The sequence below is a fragment of the Carya illinoinensis genome, chromosome 9, assembly GCF_018687715.1.
Source record: "Carya illinoinensis cultivar Pawnee chromosome 9, C.illinoinensisPawnee_v1, whole genome shotgun sequence".
In the NCBI taxonomy this organism is placed as follows: domain Eukaryota; kingdom Viridiplantae; phylum Streptophyta; class Magnoliopsida; order Fagales; family Juglandaceae; genus Carya; species Carya illinoinensis.
In genome coordinates, this window is record NC_056760.1 from 10640459 (window position 1) to 10661570 (window position 21112).

Consider the following 21112-nt stretch of genomic DNA (forward strand, 5'->3'; position numbering starts at 1 on the left):
ACAACAGTCATTCTATACCAAATTTGGGCCTTGAGATGCAGACTGCATGTGTGAAACATAAATAAGCTGGGGCCTGGGCCTATGACGCGAGTGTTGGAACATGACTTGCCATGTCCGCGTATTATAGAATTTTTTTATAAAATAATTGATCTAGAAGTATCATTATTTTATAAATTTTTTAGTAATAACTCTTATCATTACTCGGGTTGATCATTGATGTATTTTCCAAGAAGAATATTAGAGTCGGGAGTCGTGACCTATATATCTTCAACCCGATAATGATAATCAATGGGCCGGAAGAGTCCTGTACAATGGTGCATTTGGTAAGTATTTTAGTTACTCTGGGAATTAGGGTTCGGACTTTTGAAGGGATCGAGTAAGGGCATGTTATCAATTGACTCGCAGATCATCAAAAATTTGGTTTAGGAAGTTATTAAAGACACGACCATGGTCATTGGTCCTTATAATTAGCCAACCAAGGGGCCGGAAAAAAAAAACAATAAATTCTCACAAAATTGGAGGGATCGGTACCGTATCTATCAATATTTTTTTATTTTTTTATTTAATAAAGGGAGTGGGGTTTTCGAATTCAAATTATTTATTATTATTATTACTGACGTTGCCAGAAATAATTGCCATTGAATTAATTTGCTGATTATAAGATTTTCCTTGTCAGTCCGAATAATAATTAAGGTGCCATTCATGTGTCCAATTTACTTTCTTTCATCTTTTTATTATTATTATTGAAAGGATCATATTATAAATTACGTACTTTCTATATCTTCCAAACCAATGTGAACATAGAAATTACTTAATCAAGCACACGGCCTGTGAAATTTCACATTCAATGACACGATGGACTGGAAATTCATGTGGCAGACATTGTCATATTTTCTTTCTGGACTATCTTCGAGCACAAGATTTCAAATATGGAAAGTATATATCCATTTGCCGTATTATATCTCACTGAATATCACGTGCACTGACTCCGAAATTACTTTGATATGTACCATGAGCTAGCATGGACCGGAACTTTCTACACGAAAGGGAAATATTATGAGATTAGTATTTCTATTCACACGCAAACACGCGGTATCAGAAGAAAAAGACTTGTTTTTTTGCGTTTTATTCTTTGTGCGTCCGTGATCTCCATTTTCTCGCCCCTTCGATGGGGGCGTTCGGAAAGGGTGAAAGACCTTTGTACGGTGGATGAGGTACGTACGGTGAGCGACTCTCAAAGTTCCACGCTCAATTTTTTATTATCTTCTGTTCACATGATTGGATTTTGGATATATGATAGCTAGCAGAACGTGATGTCAATCAAGGTACACGGAAAGTCAAAAAACGTATCCCAGTTGTCCAATTGAAAAATAGCAGCTCGCATTCACAATGTTCCACGAAACTCCCAACAACTTGAATTAAAAAGCTTTTCTTTTCTTTTATCCCATTTCTTTAACTAGTTGCATGAAGTTTGACGTCAACAGCATTCATTTTCATCACACGCAGACGTAGTTGCCTGGAAGTCTCTCTTTGGTCTACGATTTCAGGTCGATTTATAATTTATTGCACATTATCTTTTACGTGTCAAACAGTCATGGCCGTATTTCTTGACTAGAAAATTAACGAATATACCACGGAAGCTAGCGTGGTACTATTCCCTCTTTCTTTCTTCATCGATGAGATTGATATCGTTTCTGGGATTGGTTGGGACGAAAGAAATTAAATAAAGATAAGAAGTAATTATACATCTAGAAAGCCATGTAATGTGATAATTTAAGGAACAAACTTTTTTTCTTCTTCCGTATATTTACGATCGAGAAAGTTGAATAAAATTATTCAGAATGAAACAATTTGCTAGAAACAATGAGAACTCGTGTTCTAACCCCTCCCCCAACTTGGACAAAAAAAAAAATATGAACATGTAATCACATTCTCATCCCGCCCAAAAAAAGGAAGAAAAACTTGACAAGGAGAAAATAATTAACAATTAAGGACGAAGAAAATTATCAGATCAACAACTTCTAATTCCCACGAAAGCTGCTGATTTTGTTGCTGTTCGTGTTTGTTGTCATGTTGGCACTGTTGCTATTGTTGTTGGTGGCGGCGTTATTGTTCGGATGAGCTCCGCCTATGATAGATGAGATGGCCGCAGCAAGAGCTGCGGTGAAGTTTGGGTCAGCGGTGATAGCGGCGGTGGCAGCACTCACCGTGTCAGCCAAAGAAGGCGGTTGAGTTTGGTGCAACGTCGGTAGTTGGGGTACTGCTGCTTGGTTTTGGGCGTGGGATAATTGGGAAGCTCCCATTTCTTGGGAAAGCTGAAGGCCGGCGAATTTCGATTGGTTGTAGAGTGCTTGACCAAGAACCTGAGTCAGTGGTGGGGTTGGCACTGACCCAAAGGTCTGATGTTGGCCTTGGAAATGAACCGGAAACTGGGAAGGGGATCTTTGAAACTGCAACGGGTTGGGGGAGTGCGTAAGGTCCAGCGTCACAGTAGGAAATGGCGCTGAAGCTGAGATCGTCGCCATGCTCGATGAGCAAGGGAGAATAGCTCTTGCCAACAAATTTGGATTCATCAACCCATCTGCGCTCGACATGGATCCCGATAGCAACATGGTGGCAGCGGCCGTTGTGGTTGATGCCATGGCCATTGCTGCTGGTGGAAGCGGATGATTATGGTTTCCTTCATAAGTGGTTATTAAAATCGTTCGGTCCTCAGCACAGCGTTGAACCTGAAAAATTAATTCCCAGTAGAATTCGTTAGTCTTAACTGGAATTTCAATTAAAGCATGTCAATAAATAGCTAATTAAGTTCTGCAAGGGAACTGAATCCACAAAAAAGAATAAAACGTACTTGTTTGCGGACAGGACAGCCAACCGCCATAGTACAGCGATAATACGCCCGGGGACATGGGTTTCCTTTCGCCATCTTTTGTCCGTATTTTCGCCATTGGCAGCCATCCGTGATCTGTGTTTGTTCAAATCATATATGTTAATGACTTAATATTCATGACAGAAAGGGAGACCCTTAATGACGTTGGATCAAACTTAATTTGAAACAAGATTTATAACTTTAACGTACCATAGGAGCTTCTGATCGTGCACGAACTGAGACACGGGCTTTCCTCATCGTAGCTTCTGTGGATTGGTGGTCAATTGCCTTGGACGCATTCAATTTGGGAACCTTATTTGGAACCCAACCTTGTGTATCGGACTCCGGGCTCTCTTCCCTACCAACCTTTTTGCCATCCTGATCTTTATCAAATGAGACAATCTCACTCTTACCGGTGTTAATGTTCCTAGGCGATCCAGAAATGGTTCGGTCTTCCGATGAAGACTGAGATACCTCGGTTATCTCAGCTATGGCTCCAGGGCCTAGATCCATAAACTGTCTAGGCACAACTACACCTCCAACATCCTGTTTTGTCTCTTCAGATTTACCTTCAACAACCTGATGATCACCAAATACCAATATAGTAAATCAACTGAGTCATTTGAAAATATCTTACAATATAATAAATGTTAGAAAATTAAATAAAGCTATTCAGGCAATTAGTTAAAAATTATTGATTTGTTCAAAAAAAAAAAAAGTTAAAAATTATTGATTAATTACCTCCTGCCCTTGTCTGCTATCGGCTTGATGCTTCTGTTGCTGTTGCATTATTGCCACAAGATGCATCTGTAGGGTACTGTAATTGTTGCTTACTTGACCAAGCATGTCTCTCAGCCTTTGGTTTTCCGAATTCATACGTTGGAGCTCTATTTGCAACTGTGCCAGCTGCAGCAACATGCGAAATCCTTTATCATCCCAAAGTCATAAAGCATACTAAAAAGACATAGAAAAGGGTTTTTTCTTAATCATCCCGTATAATTATTGCTTAAGATTGAACATTCTCTTACCTCAGTCTTTGCTCTCTTGTCTTCAGTGTCTGATGAAATCCCATCATCCACCGTTGATTGATCACTTCCAGTATTAGCGGTCAGAAGGTGCAACCCAGTCTATATTTAGCCAAAAAAGCAAAATCAAAACAAGAAAAGCAAACACTATTTAACATCACTAGCAAATATCTAACATGAGTTGAATATATATATCGAATATACAATACACGATTTTTAAATATATATATATATATATATGTATAGAAAGTGAAAATCAACAGAATTCGATCGGAGCACGTACGTTGACATCCAAATCAGGCCGCCTGGGAGCCGCTTCACCATGAAAATTCTCCTTCTTGACAATGGCTTTGGAATCATCAACATCGTCTTTCTGAAAACCTGACCTACTCTTATCCGCAAAGAAGTCAACCTCGTCGACGAAAAACCGGTTCTCATCGGACGGCGGTGGAGTTGTCTGCTCCTCCCTACGGTCAAGAGGCACCGGAAACTGAATACCGGGGAACATCCTATCGTGGGATAGCTTGTTTTTGTTGTTCTTGTTGAGGAGGAAGCTGCCGAGGGAGTCGGAGTCAAGGGTGAGACCCCATCCTTTGTCCATAAAATCAGAAAAGTTGCAGACGCAGGGAGCGAGAGGGAGAGAGACAGAAGGAGGGATTCTAAAAGAGAGAGAGAGAGAGAGAGAGAGAGAGAGAGAGAGATGAGAAAAGCTGGGTGAGGGAGGATGCGGGGTGAAGTCTGTGAAGTCTTTTACCGGTGCAATGGGCTCGGCTATAAAAAGGGTTTGGATTTTGTGCTCTTCTGTGTGTCTGTGAGAGAGAGAGAGACACAATTTGATGGGAACTTGACAATATACGTCAGGCAGTGCGTCAGGTTGCCAGATGGCAGTGGGGCCCCTCCCGACACCCGACTTTCGGGCATTTCAATTCATTGGTCTTGCCCCGTTTCTTCCTATTGTGATAAACTTGCCCCGAGTTTGAACTTTTTACACTGAATAAAGTCAAAATAAACTCTCAATCGGTCGACTTTCAAACATATATCCCACATAGATTATTAAACTCTTTATTCTAATTTTGTAAAGAAAACTCGATGGGATCCGGATACGGGTCAGGTGAGCAAAACTATTGGCAGTTGATAACCCGACCCAGATAGGAAGAAAGCATGGGGGAGCCAAGAGGAGGTGGGGACTGGGAGGGTAGTTTCGCGTACATTTCGTGTGGGGAAAGAGTTTTGACTAGTTCATATAATCAAAAGCAAAAAAAATGAAATGAATCCACCGCCCCGAATGAAGCGGCGCGTTCCACGTGAGGAAAAGAAAGAAAAGGCCAGCCAAGTCAACGAATTTGACGGCCCGTCTCTCTCTTTCTCTCGCTCTGTATGAGAAACCGAGGACCGGCTGGAGCGGTGGCTCAGTCTTTGGGCGGCCCCCACGTAGCATGACATGAGACACCACGTTTCAGATCTGCCCCAGAGGAAACCCCCCTTCTTGACTCTTTACACCGGTGGGACCCTTGCAGCTTGGACTTGACTTTTTTGCCACCACCCCCATCCTTTCCCCCTTGTGTTCTGACTGGTTTAACTGGCACCTGCATTCAGGATAGACGCGCGTTACTTGTTTAACATTATTGGGTAATGTTAATAAACAAACAGCTTGTAAATCTGAACAGAACATACGAGGCCATTAAAGTCTAAGCTAGCTTTTATTGTGCTATACATGCAGAATTGACAGTAGTAGTACCAATTTCCTAAATGCATGCTTAGGCGCGCAATTCACCCCGTGACTCTTTATATAATTTAGTTTTGAAAATCAATTAACCAGATAAAGGATGTCGTTGGAAATCAACAAGCTCGATCGTGAGTTGGCATGATCGTGATTACGCCAATAGTCACTATCATTATCCAAGAAAAAAAATGAAGGAAGGTGGTCCTCTTACTTTAAATATCTGTTTTATAAGTGCTAAACGCAGCCTGTACGTATTAGATATTAATTTTGGGTAATGTACGTCATAATCGGAAAATCAAGTTTCTCATACAGATTACTCTGTCATTTTGAAATTTCATTCATGGACAATGTTACGCATTTGACTTTTAGGCTCTCTCATTAATCATATCTTGCATCAAAATTATATTGGGATCCCAAGATAAAAGGAGAAAAAAAATATTAATATAAAGTAATATGGGTTTCAAATCTCAAATAATGCATTTTCTATACAGGTTAATTAATTACATATTTAAACTAATTGTCATGAAATACCCTTATTTTATAAGCTGGTTGGACACCTTAGTTCCTTAATTCCTGAAGGGAAAAGTCAGTACGTAGTCATCAGATGATTCAAACCTTGATGATCAACATGCATGCAATTTGTGTCTGTCTGTGTGTGTAAATATATAATAGCACGACAATTACGTTCCAATTGGTAATATAATATAATATTACTGTTAGATATATTGTCTATATAAACCTAATTGTTTTCGAACCTTAATTTCTCCGTTGCAATGCACCAGGGCAAGTTTCCAACTTGTTGTGACGTTCTACTTTCACTTTACTTTCTTTAATCCTACTTAACGTTACTTTTGAAAATTTCACGACGAAAGCGAAAAAGTAATGGGTTTTGCAGTATATATTCTATCCCATCTTAGAAAAAACGAATTGCCCTGGCCAGCTTCCTTTCTTTTACCAGCTTGACTGACCAACCGATGTTTTTATTATAAATCTGATCTAAAGAAACTTCAACATCCAGACTTTGAAAATCTTCAATTAATTGGTCTGGCAAATACAAAAATGTCGGCCAAAACTTGACCGACTGATAAAAGATTTATTCGGAAGACATCATGACGACGCGCACAGTAGTACTACTTTTCAACACCATGCATGATTAATATATAAGTTATCGATCCTAGTCATCAGCCAACTCATGTATACATACGTACGTCGATGTTAGTGGCCGTCTCAGAATCTATCAATCAACTAGTGGAGAATTTCTCCATGCATGCACAGATGGCATTGGCTTATTAGGAAAATTTGGACAGGATTTCAAAGGTTTTTGTTCAAACATACGGCGCCCAAAGTAAGAGGAAAAAGTATAGAACATGCATGCAACTAGTCATTGAGATAGAAATATATTATAGATAGATCGTCCACTTAATTCAAAAGGGTATGGGAAAGTTGTGTTTTGTTCATTTGCTTCAAACAGCAGGTTTAGAACATGGTGAAAATATACAGTGTATATATATATAGCCCATGGGTTCAGATTTAGCGACCTTTTTTGGGTGGTTTATTCTAGTACGTACGTGCCCCAGTTTATTTCCTGTCTGGATATATTATAATATTGTCAAAACTAGCGAGCGAACTGCTAGCTAACCCTTAATTTGGTCTATTCAATTTTCTCCCCAACACTTTATGGTAGATGGGTCTGAATCAAAGAAATGGCATCTAAATTATGCATGCTCGAAGAAATTAAAGTACTCCACCCGGACCACACATTCACCTACCCAACGTGCTTGATGAAAAATGCTTGAATCATCAGAAGAGTCAAACTACTCTCTCTCTCTCTCTCTCTCTCTCTCTCTCTCTCTCTCTCTCTCTCTCTCTCTCTCTCTCTCTCTCTCTCTCTCTCTCTCTCTCTCTCTCTCTCTCTCTCTCTCTATCTCTCTCTCTCTCTCTCTCTCATTAGAAAGAAAAAAGAAATCATCAATTAATACTCATAGCGACCAAGTTAGGTATATAAACATTTAACCCGGCCCTAAGCTGGCAGTACTACAAGATCATCATGATAATTACCCTCAAGGAACATGCATGCAGGTACAATCATTCGTGTCAACCCGGATTGACTTACTGATTTCCTGACCCACAGCCATCCTTCCCAGGTTCGATTTGTTTCAAACCAACCTATTTGTTATACGGTTTTGTGCTCATAGATTCAGACCCAGTACTCAAACTCGGTTGATCTACCCTAGCTATATCTGTGTTCCAGATCAATTATCCAACTCATAAGTTAGCTGACCTCTCCATATTACGAATCTAGTTCTAAATTGGATGCAATTCCCCAAAACAAAAAATCATATTTCCTCTTATATATTGTCCATTGCATATATGCATGTTTCTGGATCGATCTCCCTTTTATATGATCAATTTCTTTCTACTCACGTCGGAAATATTGATTTTAGCTATAGCTTGGGAACTAATTTCTCAATTTGACATGTTAACGCATGGCCAATAAATATATCAAGCTCCTAATCTGATTTAGATCTTTTGAAACTTCAATTTGGGACGTTTCGAACCGGGAACGTACTGACCATGCATCCTGAACAATTTGTCTCAGTTATACGTAACACTAGGTTTGCGTTCGATGATTGTTGCAAAAAGCTATTATTTGGTATCTACAATAAAATTATGATCGTTGCCAAATTTCTTCTTGTAAAAAGCCCATGAATTTCTTCAGGCATGTAGTGATCTTATAATCCAATCTATCATTCTTCCAAACTCACACCTTATTTAGTTTGAGAAGGGATCGCGTGTACGTAATTACCGCGTACATATTTATCAGCCACCACAGTTTATATATGCATTATATTAAGACTTGCTAGAACGTCTAGTCTCACTATTTGGGTTAGAAATCTCGCTTGCATTAATTAAAAAGATTTGACCCTCAGGGCTTTTTAATCAGTACTGTGGACGGACGCCATTAACGTTGAACCATGCACGGCTTTAAAATTATTTAATTAATCTATCTTTTCTTGATCTCTTCTCCCCCGTTGTTTTTTCTCCTATTATAATAGCTTTCAATATCTTATTTAACACACTAACCTAACGTGCATCTCTTTAAAAAACGAAAATTAAAGTCTAATGAAAATAATAGTGGCCGGCCCGCAAGACTACTAGCTAGCTAGTATATATGCGAGAACAAGCAGTACTCTTTCATTTTTGCAAAAGAATTAAAGGACCACATATATAAATATATATATATATATATATATATATATAAACCACGTTCATTCGCATGGAAATTCTTGAAAGATAGTACTACTACTAGTGTAGATCAAAGAAAATATTTGAATCCATGCATGTATATATATATATAATATTTTTATCATATGTTCCTTAATTTTTCTTTGGTGGGGTATAATTACTGGCCTGGGGGCCGGGGTCTGGGGGAGCATCATCATTCAGTGCATATATATTGGGATATAAGAGCTCTCGATTATATACATATATATAGCCCCCATTAATTTCACTTCATATTTTAATCATGCTTATATATTTAGATATACATGTATAGCATGCATCCGAAAGCAACTCAAAATGTCAATAACCTATATATATAGCTATGTATATTAATATTAATATATACTTCTTAGAGTAGTTTTCAAACCAAACCGAAAACAAAATCGGCATTGAAGAAAAGGACAGATCGATCGATCAATATCGAGTTGACTGAGATCAGCAATATATAATATCATTCAGCAGTAGTATACGGCCACCCATGCACGTGGCTTACTTTAGCATGTAGAAATTTGGTGTGTGGTGGTTAGGTTGGACAGCTAGGGTTAATATTTATAAAGAAATTAAATATATAGGAACTCGATCGGCCCATCAAGAACCATGCATGCATATACGCGCGCATGCGGTGAACGGCAATGAGATCGTTTGCGTACATCGAGAAATAATTAATTTATTTAGAGATGCTTTTCACACTAGAGTTATTAATGCATGCAATATTCATCATTCATGTTTGGGTAACAGCCTTGATTTATTCTTTTATTTGGACAAGTCATCTTAGTTTGATTATCTTTTCAACCACTTTCGATTGTAACGACGACTGATTATACATAAAATTAATTCCTTTTCCTTTATTTACGCTACCTGTTCAAACACATTTCTCTGAAGTTTCAACACCCCTTTCAGACCGACAAATCAAAGCTGACGACTATAATTTAATATTTTACATATATAGTTTTTTAATTTTTTTTTTAAGCTAAAACTATGGCTTTAGTACTCCTCTTATTCATAAAAAACATTAAGTTTTTTTTTTTGTTTTTATTTTATAAATATCTAGTATTTGTATATTATATTATGAATTAGCTCTTGATCAAACCCAATTCAATTACAGCGAAGACGAGGTATGTATATAGGTTTGAATCGTTTGGTTTGTGCATGACCGATCGAGCGAAAAGAAACATGTTGAAACTTTCCAAATAAATAATTAATATAGGTAGCTAGCTTGGACAGGCTTAATTAATTATCTTGGATCTGACACAATTAGGCTATTATAAGTCAGCTATTATTAATGCATAATTAAATTTAAGTGTACTTAAAAATTCAATTTTCAACATACTTTGGCTAATTAGCCGAAAAGCTGAAACTTGGACCATTGAAATTAGGCGTATCATCTACTCATGTGGCTTGTTTTGGACCGTCAAAATTAAATAACAGCCTCCAGACCTTTCAGGGACAATTAGGCCAATGACCGACGTTGGAGTTTAATGAGAAAACGTTCCCCCGCCCCCCTTAACGCCAAGATCAGAAAAATAGACTTAGCTGGCCAATTGCACAGATACCTTTCACACCATTCCACGGAATTGGTCTGAAATTCCACGACTTTTTCTTGGTTTGACGAATTGAATGAATATAACAAAAATTTGATTTGAAGTCATTTTGCGTATTTTTTATGGATTTTATTAATGTGATTAATTACATCATTTTTTAAATATATATAAAATATATATAGATACATATGGCTTATATCTTTTCAGACCAAGTCATATTCAATGGTACAGTCCCAATCGAGGCTATTAAATATATATACATATATATAGATATAGTATATGCTCTGATGATCGATCAGATCCTAACCTTTAATCTGTCAACTTAATTACCTAACCGCATGAGCTAGCTTGTTCGTTTCCTGGCCATCTATATAATATATATTCGTCAAATATGTACTAATTATTTAAATTAAGAGCATAAAATGACTTAATTGGGTCGACCTTTTTAAAAAGATGATCATTATAACCGTGTGAGATAAATATATATTGAAGCAGCTAGCGAGCTAGCCTATTATACATTGTTATCATATGGCAAAAACCTAGCAATCCATCGACACTATAAAAAAAATTATTTATTTGCGATCAATTAATTTTAGCGAAATGATTATTTTTAATTAAAATTAGTTGTAAATAGTCTTTTGGTTACAATAAATTGATCACAAAAATCTATTTTTCTTATAGCGATGAAGGATTGACCGAGCTAATTCCTTTTGTTTTGCATATATAAGATTATAATTAGATTATTGCATCAATAATTCAGGCTAGCTAGCTAGCTCTCACGTACAAAATTTTATAGGAAACTTTTTTTTTTTGTTTTTTTGGGTCCACACAAAAAGAAAATTGAAGTAATTTCTTGGTGCAATTTGCCAATTCATGGAAGGCGACAATATATAATAATAATAATAATTAGAAATGGATTTTCTTGACCATATAATATATATAATATTTGACTATATTGATGGTGCAATATTATTATATTAATGGAGGTTAATTTATATTATGATCTTTTGTACGTATTCATGATGTTTAATTTTCATACTAGAAGCTAGTACTGTAATACTCCTGAATATAGTTAGGCTGGTTCTCCTGTTACTCTCATGACTCATTGAGTAGCCGATCATTGGAGGTTTCGCCCCAGTTGTTGGGACAGATTAATAGGGCGTGCTTCACATGATGGAAGTTGGGGAGAGAAGAAAAATGAGTCATAAATTACATACGTGATGTAAATGGAAGAAAATAATTCAATTAATTTGTTCGATACTTAGCTATTATTGGGTATATATATGTGTACATACTGCCAAAAGATTAATTAATAATATTCTAATTTCAAGGAGATTAGTCTAAAAAAGACCAAAACAGTGCACATAATCATCATGTGAAACTATATTATCTGTATACTTTATTGACCGGGAAGCTGATTATCACAAGAACACGGCCTTTTGTACATAACGGTACTGTATTTACATTTTATATGTCGTGCTCCAATATATATATATATAATATATGTTTAATACTTCGAGAATGTTTAATTTAGGTTTGGCTAATTACATCTGTTATAAAACTTGTGTTTTATAGTTACAAAGAAATGCCAAGATTTATATGGAAATTCACTGTTTAATAATCTATATATATAAAAGTCTTGTTCACAGAAAAACAAAAGACACGTACTTCTTTCTCTTGTGACTTTAAAACAGAATGCTCAAGATTACATCAAACACAACATATGTATATAACAGCTATGATCACAAGACCACATTATACCAACACAGATCCATCTACCAATACAGATACAGCATCTTCCAGATTAGATATATCTCATGGATCAACAAGATAAGCAAAAACAGATATATCAGGATATTACAGAAATCATATAAGAACAAGAAAATAGAAAGAAGTAAGAAAGCAAGGAACGAACAAATCGATATACGTGGTTCGACCCTAATGGTCTACATCCACGGCAGGAATGGCCTCAGAGCTCTTTATTGATGAATCAAATCAATCATAGAGAAGCCTCAGTTCAAATACATCTGGAAACACTCAAATCTCACAAAGAAATCACACCGATTTCTTCCCTCAAGCACAAACCCTAGAAACCCTAGAATTTTCCCCCTTTCCCTCTCTGCCTCTTAATCTCAGCCGATACACCAAATGAACTCTGCCTTAGGGTTACAAGAGAACAAGATATATATATATATATATATATGGTGCATCAGGATTGTAACACGTGTATCGGATCCAATGGCTCAGCTCATATACTCGGATTAAAGGCACAAGCTCCTCACGTGCCTGTTGAAGGCAGATTTAAGCTTCACGGGGCCAGTTCGAGCCACGAGCCCTTCATGCACTTAAACACAAAACAAACCATTAGTAAATGAATAACCAACAGATATGAAAATGATTTGACATACATATTACAATTCTCCACCTTGGCAAAACATTTATTTGCCTAATGTTTACAAGTAACCCTCATCATTGGCTCATTCCTGCATTGTCCTCCTAATGAGGACTGACTCTTGATTCCATACCTACTAAGTTCAGACAGTGTCTGAACTTTGACCATGGGACTGACTTGGTCATCATATCTGAGGGGTTATCCTCAGTTGAGACCTTTTCCACACCTACTACTTTGGATTCTATAACATCTCTTACAAAGTGAAGCCGTATATCAATGTGTTTAGACCTCTCATGAAAAACTTGGTTTTTAGCTAAGTGAAGTGTGCTTTGATTATCACAATGCACTATGATGTTACCACTAAAAATATTTAATTCACTTGCAATCCCTTTTAACCATATGGCCTCTTTAATAGCTTCTGTCAATGCTATATATTCTGCTTCTGCGGTGGACAATGCCACCACAGATTGTAAGTGTGATTTCCAGCTAATAGCCCCCCCAAAAGCAGTAAATACATATCCAGTTAAAGACTTCCTAGTATCTATGCTCCCAGCAAAATCAGAGTCTACAAACCTAGCCAACTCACAACCTTCTTTCACATTGTTCCCAAAAGTAAGACCCCAGTTAGTAGTACCAGCCAGGTATCTTAATACCCATTTAATGGCCTGCCAGTGGGATTTTCCTGGGTTCCCCATAAATCTACTAACTACACTCACTGCATAGGTTAGATCAGGCCTAGAACAAACCATAGCATACATTATGCTTCCCACCATGCTAGCATAAGGGATTTGTTGCATAAAACTAATATCAGAGTCTGTTTTAGGGGCTTGATCTATTGACAATTTGAAATGTTGTCCTAAGGGTGTAGCTACATGCTTAACATGTTCCATACCAAATCTGTTGAGAATTTTAGAAATGTAATTTTTCTGGGATAAGTAAAGCAAACCAGCATTCCTATCTCTTTCAATTTCCATTCCTAGAATTTTCTTAGCAGGACCCAATTCCTTCATTTCAAATTCTGATTTTAGCATGCTTTTAACTTGATCAATTAAAACAATATCCTTACAAGCTACCAGCATGTCATCAACATACAAAAGGAGATAAATAAATATTCTCTTTTGTTCCTTGTAATAGACACAACTATCATAGCAGCTCCTTTTAAAATCATTATTAATCATGTGTGTATCAAATCTCTTATACCACTGTCTAAGTGATTGTTTGAGACCATACAAAGATTTTTTAAGAAGACACACTTGATTATTTTTAATTTCTTTGGTAAAGCCTTCAGGAGGCTGCATATAAATTTCTTTTTCAAGTTCTCCATGCAGAAAAGCAGTTTTAACATCTAACTGTTCTAGATGCAAGTTTTCAAAAGCTGTATAAGCTAGCAGTAGCCTAATGGAGCTGTGTTTAACCACAGGTGAGAAGATTTCATTGAAATCAATTCCTTCCCTCTGTGTAAACCCTTTGGCTACTAATCTAGCCTTATACCTGGTCCCCTCTACCCCTGGCATGCTTTCCTTTTTCTTATAGATCCACTTGGATCCAACCAGCTTAACCCCTCTAGGTTTAGGCACTAAAACCCAGGTTTTATTTTTATTTAGAGATTCCATTTCCTCATGCATAGCAAGGATCCATTTGGGGGAATCCTTGCTAGCCATTGCCTCTTTATAAGTTTTAGGTTCCTGATTAACTATTTCATCAGCTATTGTTAAGGCATACATAGTTAAATCAGCTTGTCCATACCTTATAGGAGGTTTAATAACTCTCTTTTGCCTATCTCTTACTAGATTGTAGGAGTTGGCTCCACCTTGAACCATGTCCCCTGAGTCTTCTTCCTCAGGGTGATTACTTTCCCCAATTTTAGGTTCAGATTGGGCCTTTACTTGCTCCACCTCAATCTGAGATCCTCTTGGGGACTTAACAGTTTCTTGGTCTACCCTTTCTCCCTGTACCCGAGCCATTTGTGACTTATTAAAGGTCACATCCCTGCTTACTATGCTATTATATCTTCCTGGTCCATCTACTCACAGCTTGTAACCCTTAACACCTTCAGGATACCCTATAAAGATGCACTAGGTTCCAACTTGTCAGTTTTTGAATGTGCATAAGCAACACACCCAAAAACTCTTAGGTAGTCATACTTTGGAGGTTTTCCAAACCATAACTCATGAGGAGTTTTAAAACCTATGGCAGATGAAGGACACTTATTAATAAGATGTACAGCAGTAGTGGCAGCTTCTGCCCAAAATGTTTTGGGCAGCCCTGAGTTTGACAACATGCACCTTACCCTTTCCAATATGGTTCTATTCATTCTTTCAGCTAAGCCATTCTGTTGTGGGGTTTCCCTCGCTGTCTTATGCCTAAGAATTCCTTCCTTTTGACAGTACATGTTAAACTCATTTGAGAGAAACTCAAGACCATTGTCAGTTCTTAAGATCTTGAGTTTTCTATCTACTTGGTTCTCCACAAGGGTCTTCCACTCCTTGAACTTTTCAAAGGTGTCACTCTTGTTTTTAAGGATGTAAATCCAAACCTTCCTAGAGTAGTCATCCACTAGAGAGAGAAAATAACTTCCCCCACCATGTGAATTTACTCTTGCTGGTCCCCATAGGTCAGAATGAACATAATCTAGGGTTTGCTTAGTGTTGTGGGTTGCTGACTTAAAACTAACCCTCTTTGCCTTTCCATAGATACAATCTTCACAGAAAGGCAAGTTTCCTAGGTTTGGATCACTCAGCAGCCCTTGTTTTTGTAGTTCTAAAAGCCCCCCTTGACTTACATGCCCAAGCCTCCTATGCCACAGTACAGCTTTGTTTTCAACTATGTTTTGAGTTGGGGATGCTTCCCCAACTACTGTTTTCCCAAGTAGTGTATATAACCCATTTTTTATTTCTCCTTTCATGATAACTAAGGAACCCCTAGTAACTCTAAGTACCCATGCCTTAGATTTGAAAGAATAACCTGCCAAGTCAAGCATACCAAGAGAAATTAAATTTCTCTTTAATTCAGGTATGTATCTGACTTCACTCAAAACCTTTTCAATTCCATCATGCATTTTAAGTCTAACTGACCTTATTCCCATGACCTTGCAGGACTTATTGTTACCTAAAATTACATGTCCCCCTTCTTGTTCAGAGAATGTCTCAAACCACTCCCTTATTGGACACATATGAAAAGAGCATCCAGAGTCCATTATCCACTCTGTTTTTGAATCAACCTCACTCACTGTGAGTATCTCAGCACTCTCATATCCATCTAAAACCACTGAGGCATCCCCTGCCTCTTTGGTTTTATTTCCAGGATTATTTTTCCTATCAGGGCAATCTTTCTTAAAGTGCCCTTCTTTGTGACAGTGGAAACATTTGAATTGTTTCCCCTTTGACTTAGACCTATATCTTTTATTTTCAGTTTTACCCTTCCTTTCTCTCTTTTCTGTTCTACCCCTTACAGACAAGCCTTCCCCATGATTCTGTTTGGTATCTCCCCTACTTTGAAGTTCCCTAGTATGAAGTACAGATTGTACTTCATCAAGTGTCAAAGAGTCCCTACCATACATCATGGTTTCTTTTAGACTTAGGTATGATGAGTCCAAAGAACTCATCAAGAGGATGGCCTGATCCTCATCCTCCACCTTAATGTCTATATTGGCTAAGTCTAATATGATTTTGTTGAACTCATCTAGGTGCTGTCCTATTGGAGTCCCAGGGGTCATCTTGAAGGTATACAGTCTTGTTTTCTTGTGTAATCTGTTTGCTAAAGACTTTGTCATATATAGGTTTTCTAATTTCAGCCAAATGCCTGCAGCCGTGTCCTCATTAGCCACCTCTCTCAGGACTTTATCCCCAAGAGAGAGGATAAGGGCACTATGGGCTTTCTGGAGAATGTCCTTCTGGACAAGCCCCTTATCTTCCTCCTTTGAGGAAGAGCCCTTCTGTTTCTCACCTAGGAGAGCATCTTGCAGTCCATGTTGGACTAGCAGTGCTCTCATTTTTATTCTCCATAGGCCGAAATCATTGTCACCAGTGAACTTTTCTATATCAAATCTCATGGTCCCCATTGAACCTAGGCTCTAGATACCAATTGTTATAAAACTTGTGTTTTATAGTTACAAAGAAATGCCAAGATTTATATGGAAATTCACTGTTTAATAATCTATATATATAAAAGTCTTGTTCACAGAAAAACAAAAGACACGTACTTCTTTCTCTTGTGACTTTAAAACAGAATGCTCAAGATTACATCAAACACAACATATGTATATAACAGCTATGATCACAAGACCACATTATACCAACACAGATCCATCTACCAATACAGATATAGCATCTTCCAGATTAGATATATCTCATGGATCAACAAGATAAGCAAAAACAGATATATCAGGATATTACAGAAATCATATAAGAACAAGAAAATAGAAAGAAGTAAGAAAGCAAGGAACGAACACACCGAGATACGTGGTTCGACCCTAATGGTCTACATCCACGGCAGGAATGGCCTCAGAGCTCTTTATTGATGAATCAAATCAATCACAGAAAAGCCTCAGTTCAAATACATCCGGAAACACTCAAATCTCACAAAGAAATCACACCGATTTCTTCCCTCAAGCACAAACCCTAGAAACCCTAGAATTTTTCCCCTTTCCCTCTCTGCCTCTTAATCTCAACCGATACACCAAATGAACTTTGCCTTAGGGTTACAAGAGAACAAGATATATATATATATATATATGGTGCATCAGGATTGTAACACGTGTATCGGATCCAATGGCTCAGCTCATATACTCGGATTAAAGGCACAAGCTCCTCACGTGCCTGTTGAAGGCAGATTTAAGCTTCACGGGGCCAGTTCGAGCCACGAGCCCTTCATGCACTTAAACACAAAACAAACCATTAGTAAATGAATAACCAACAGATATGAAAATGATTTGACATACATATTACAACATCCAATCGTAAAAATTACTAGACAAATCCCAAATCAATCAGGGGGAATAAACGAGAAAGTCTTATCTATTCATTCATTAAAAGATCAATTCAATAATTTAAGTTTTAACTGTATAATATTATAGTTTGACTCAATTAATGTGGGAGGTGTTAATGCAGTACAATTGGTCAGAACAGGAGAAATAGTCATTCTTGGCCTACTGAGATAGTCCAAAACTTGATAATTACGTCTGAAGCCCATCCACGATGGCGGTGGTGGTATGATGCTTTTATATATATATCCATAGCAGTGAATAGAAAATAAATATAAAAAATATAAATAGAGATAGAGACACAAATTTATGTAGTTCAGTAAAAGACTTACGTCTATGAGTTGTTGAAAGGATAAATCCATTATAATATGAGTATTTTACAGCCTTTAGTGATCTCTCGCTTATCTCTATACAATGGAGGTTTGAGACCTCTTTCTTTGGAGAAGATAATATCTCTGGAACCCTCTGATGAGGTTGAAGATGATGCTATGTGGTCTCATCATCCTTGCTCCAAAGTCCCCATTTCCCCTCAGATCTCATATCCATTTTATTGTGGCTCTATTAGTGGTATATAAGGAAATCAACTTTATGTCACTCCTACCTTGCGTGTCTAACTTATTTTGCCTTTTCTTTCTTCTTTTTCTCTCTTTCCCGTCACCTCCCTCTTTTCCATGTAACACTTGGTTTTCCTTATCCCCTTATTGTCTTTTATTTACACCTTGATGATGACCCTTTGGGCGGCTGGCCTAAAATGCCATATGTGCTAGGTAGATTTTAACCCCAGAAGGTTTTTATATTAGTTGAGAACCGAAAAGCATAATAAGTTCTATAACGCAATTAATTAGCAATCACTACAAGTAAATTTTTTTGATCGAAGAATTCCATTGAAGGGTGTGATATGAAATTTTAGCGAGATGGGTGCGCGTTGCCATTTGCCAACTCTGGCATTGAGCTAGCCTACTTTAGTGGGCTTCAGCTTTTACTGGGCCTAGGCTGTGAAGTGGATCCATTTTAGAATGTGGTGCTAATTAATATTACAGTCCGGTGCAAGTTCTCTTTAATTTGGGCCTTGCCTGCTATGGGCTAGAGTTATTGCATTCGTTTCTAACTTTGTAACATTGATCTTTAAAATCTTAAATTCAGTACTGATGATGAACCTTATTTTTTTCATCTAGAATTTTAGCCTAAACACACACCTGAAGTAGGCAGGAGACGTGTTGATGACAAAAACTTGTTCATCCTCTTTGCCCAAATTGGGTTAAGGGTTAGTTTTTCTTTGGTCGGTACCTTCAGTTATTGAATAGCAAGTGCATACTGTAGATCAATACATGAATACTATATCTGAAATAAGGATTAATTAATAAATACAGAGAATGACAGTGATATATGTGTTAACTCAACCTGTTGGATTGACCTGATTACATTGCTTTTAGCCATGGGCTTGGCTCTGAGGCTAAACTAATATATTTCATCTTCCGCGAGCTTTGTTAAATATTGGTTTTGCTGTCAAAAGGAAAAACATAAGATCTAAGTAAAAGGGATGAAGAATTAAATCCCTCTGCTCTTAAAGATTCACATGATAGCTCATGATCATCACTATCGTATCGAGTCTCCCCTTCAAAAACCAGAGAGAAAAAGGCCCAAATAAAGATGATTATTTGAGAAGTTTAAAAAAACAGCAACATCTGCATAAAAAGAAAACAAAAGAAAAAGGAAAGAAAGCGAAAGATTAAAGAGCAGCCTAGAGATTCTCTGTGTGTCAGAACATCCCTTTACTCATCCGACTTCTGTCCTTAAACCGCATAAATCTTAGAAGGGAAACCCTCTAGGCCTCTAGCTATCATCTATCATGGGTTCTCTGTTCACCCACAAATCCCAACCAGAAACTAGGCCTGCAACTTGTTCATTCTTTTTCTTAATCATTCAGCTTATCCTCCCCTTTCTCAGCCTCGCAACAGCTCAAGCCAGCCTTTGCAGAACCTCTTGTGGCAACATTCCTATCAACTACCCTTTCGGGATTGATGATGGTTGTGGAAGCCCTTATTACCGACACATGCTTGTCTGCTCCGACGCCGGAATACTTGAGCTCCGAACACCTTCTGGGAGATACCCAGTTCGTAATGTGAGCTATTCCCATACTCACATTTTAGTCACTGATCCTTTCATGTGGAATTGCCTGGATGGAGATAACTTCCGTCCAACCAGGCCTTTTAGCCTTGACACAAGCACACATTTCTCACTCTCCCCTCAGAATGAATACCTCTTTTTCAACTGCAGCGAAGAGGATGTGATCATTCAGCCAAAGCCTAGGTTTTGTGATCACTTTCCCGATCGGTGTGACTCCTCTTGTGACAGTGCTAGTCATCTCTGCAGGCTCCTACCAGATTGCCCCTCTGCATTGAGTGGCAGTTCTTGCTGTTCTTACTATCCCAAAGCCACTGAGTCCCTAAGGCTGATGCTTACTTTTTGTGCTAGTTATACTAGCGTGTACTGGAAAAATATTGGTGAACCTCAACCTTATGATCAAGTCGCTGAATATGGGATTAGGGTTGATTTTGATATTCCGGTGACCACTCGTTGCCTTCAGTGCCAGGATACTCTGAAGGGAGGCGGGACGTGTGGATTTGATACTCGGAAGCAGAATTTCTTGTGCCTATGCGAGGAAGGAAATGTCACTACTTATTGTAAAGGTACGTTCAAGGCTTTTGACAACGAACTGATTATTTGATGCGAAATGCAATTGTATATATGAAGTTATATATAATTCTTCGGTTCTTAATTTCCGTGGGTGGCACGATTTATGTGAACTAAGATTGGGTGCCATTGTGCAGATCAAGAAGCCATTTCTGGGCATAATAGGAGGGTTGGAGTTATTGCAGGTGCTAATTTGAGATTGGATATGAAATTCTTAAAGTTAAGGTTTTGAGAAGTGAGTTGCTTCAGCTGTACTATGTTTTATTATTTTGCAGGCACGGTAACCGCAGTTTCAGCTGCTGGGGCAATAGGAATTGGAGCTGGTATATTTTACTGGAGGAAAGTGAGAGCTAAGGCGCCAGTAACATGTGGGGTTCAAAGCAATGAGAATAGGCGTTTCTGAAGATATTCGACCACCACACACATTTTCTTTTCTTTTCCTTTTCTTTTTCTTTTTTAATTTCTTTTACACTTTATCGTTGTCTCTTTGATAGCTTCAGTTTTGTTTGTCCATACTGCAATGTTAAGAGAGCCCATGGAATTGCTAGCTTTACGGATCATTCATAATTAACTTCTTTGACTAAAAAATGAAACATAATTAGGGT

The 21112-nt window shown here is 37.8% G+C and overlaps 2 protein-coding genes across 2 annotated transcripts; one reads left to right on the forward strand and one right to left on the reverse strand.

Moving 5' to 3' along the window:
* Positions 1 to 1772: 1772 nt before the first annotated feature.
* Positions 1773 to 4648, reverse strand: LOC122277262 (probable WRKY transcription factor 31). Its single transcript, XM_043087201.1, has 6 exons — positions 4178 to 4648; positions 3898 to 3996; positions 3611 to 3775; positions 3080 to 3448; positions 2852 to 2965; positions 1773 to 2729 (listed from the first exon to the last, which is right to left on the reverse strand). The coding sequence occupies exons 1-6, from the start codon at positions 4493 to 4495 to the stop codon at positions 2022 to 2024; spliced, it is 1773 nt and encodes a 590-aa protein (XP_042943135.1). The 5' UTR covers positions 4496 to 4648; the 3' UTR covers positions 1773 to 2021.
* A 14950-nt stretch (positions 4649 to 19598) lies between these two features.
* Positions 19599 to 21060, forward strand: LOC122275205. The gene is made up of 3 exons (XM_043084178.1): positions 19599 to 20503; positions 20645 to 20692; positions 20783 to 21060. The coding sequence occupies exons 1-3, from the start codon at positions 19663 to 19665 to the stop codon at positions 20908 to 20910; spliced, it is 1017 nt and encodes a 338-aa protein (XP_042940112.1). The 5' UTR covers positions 19599 to 19662; the 3' UTR covers positions 20911 to 21060.
* Positions 21061 to 21112: the final 52 nt, after the last annotated feature.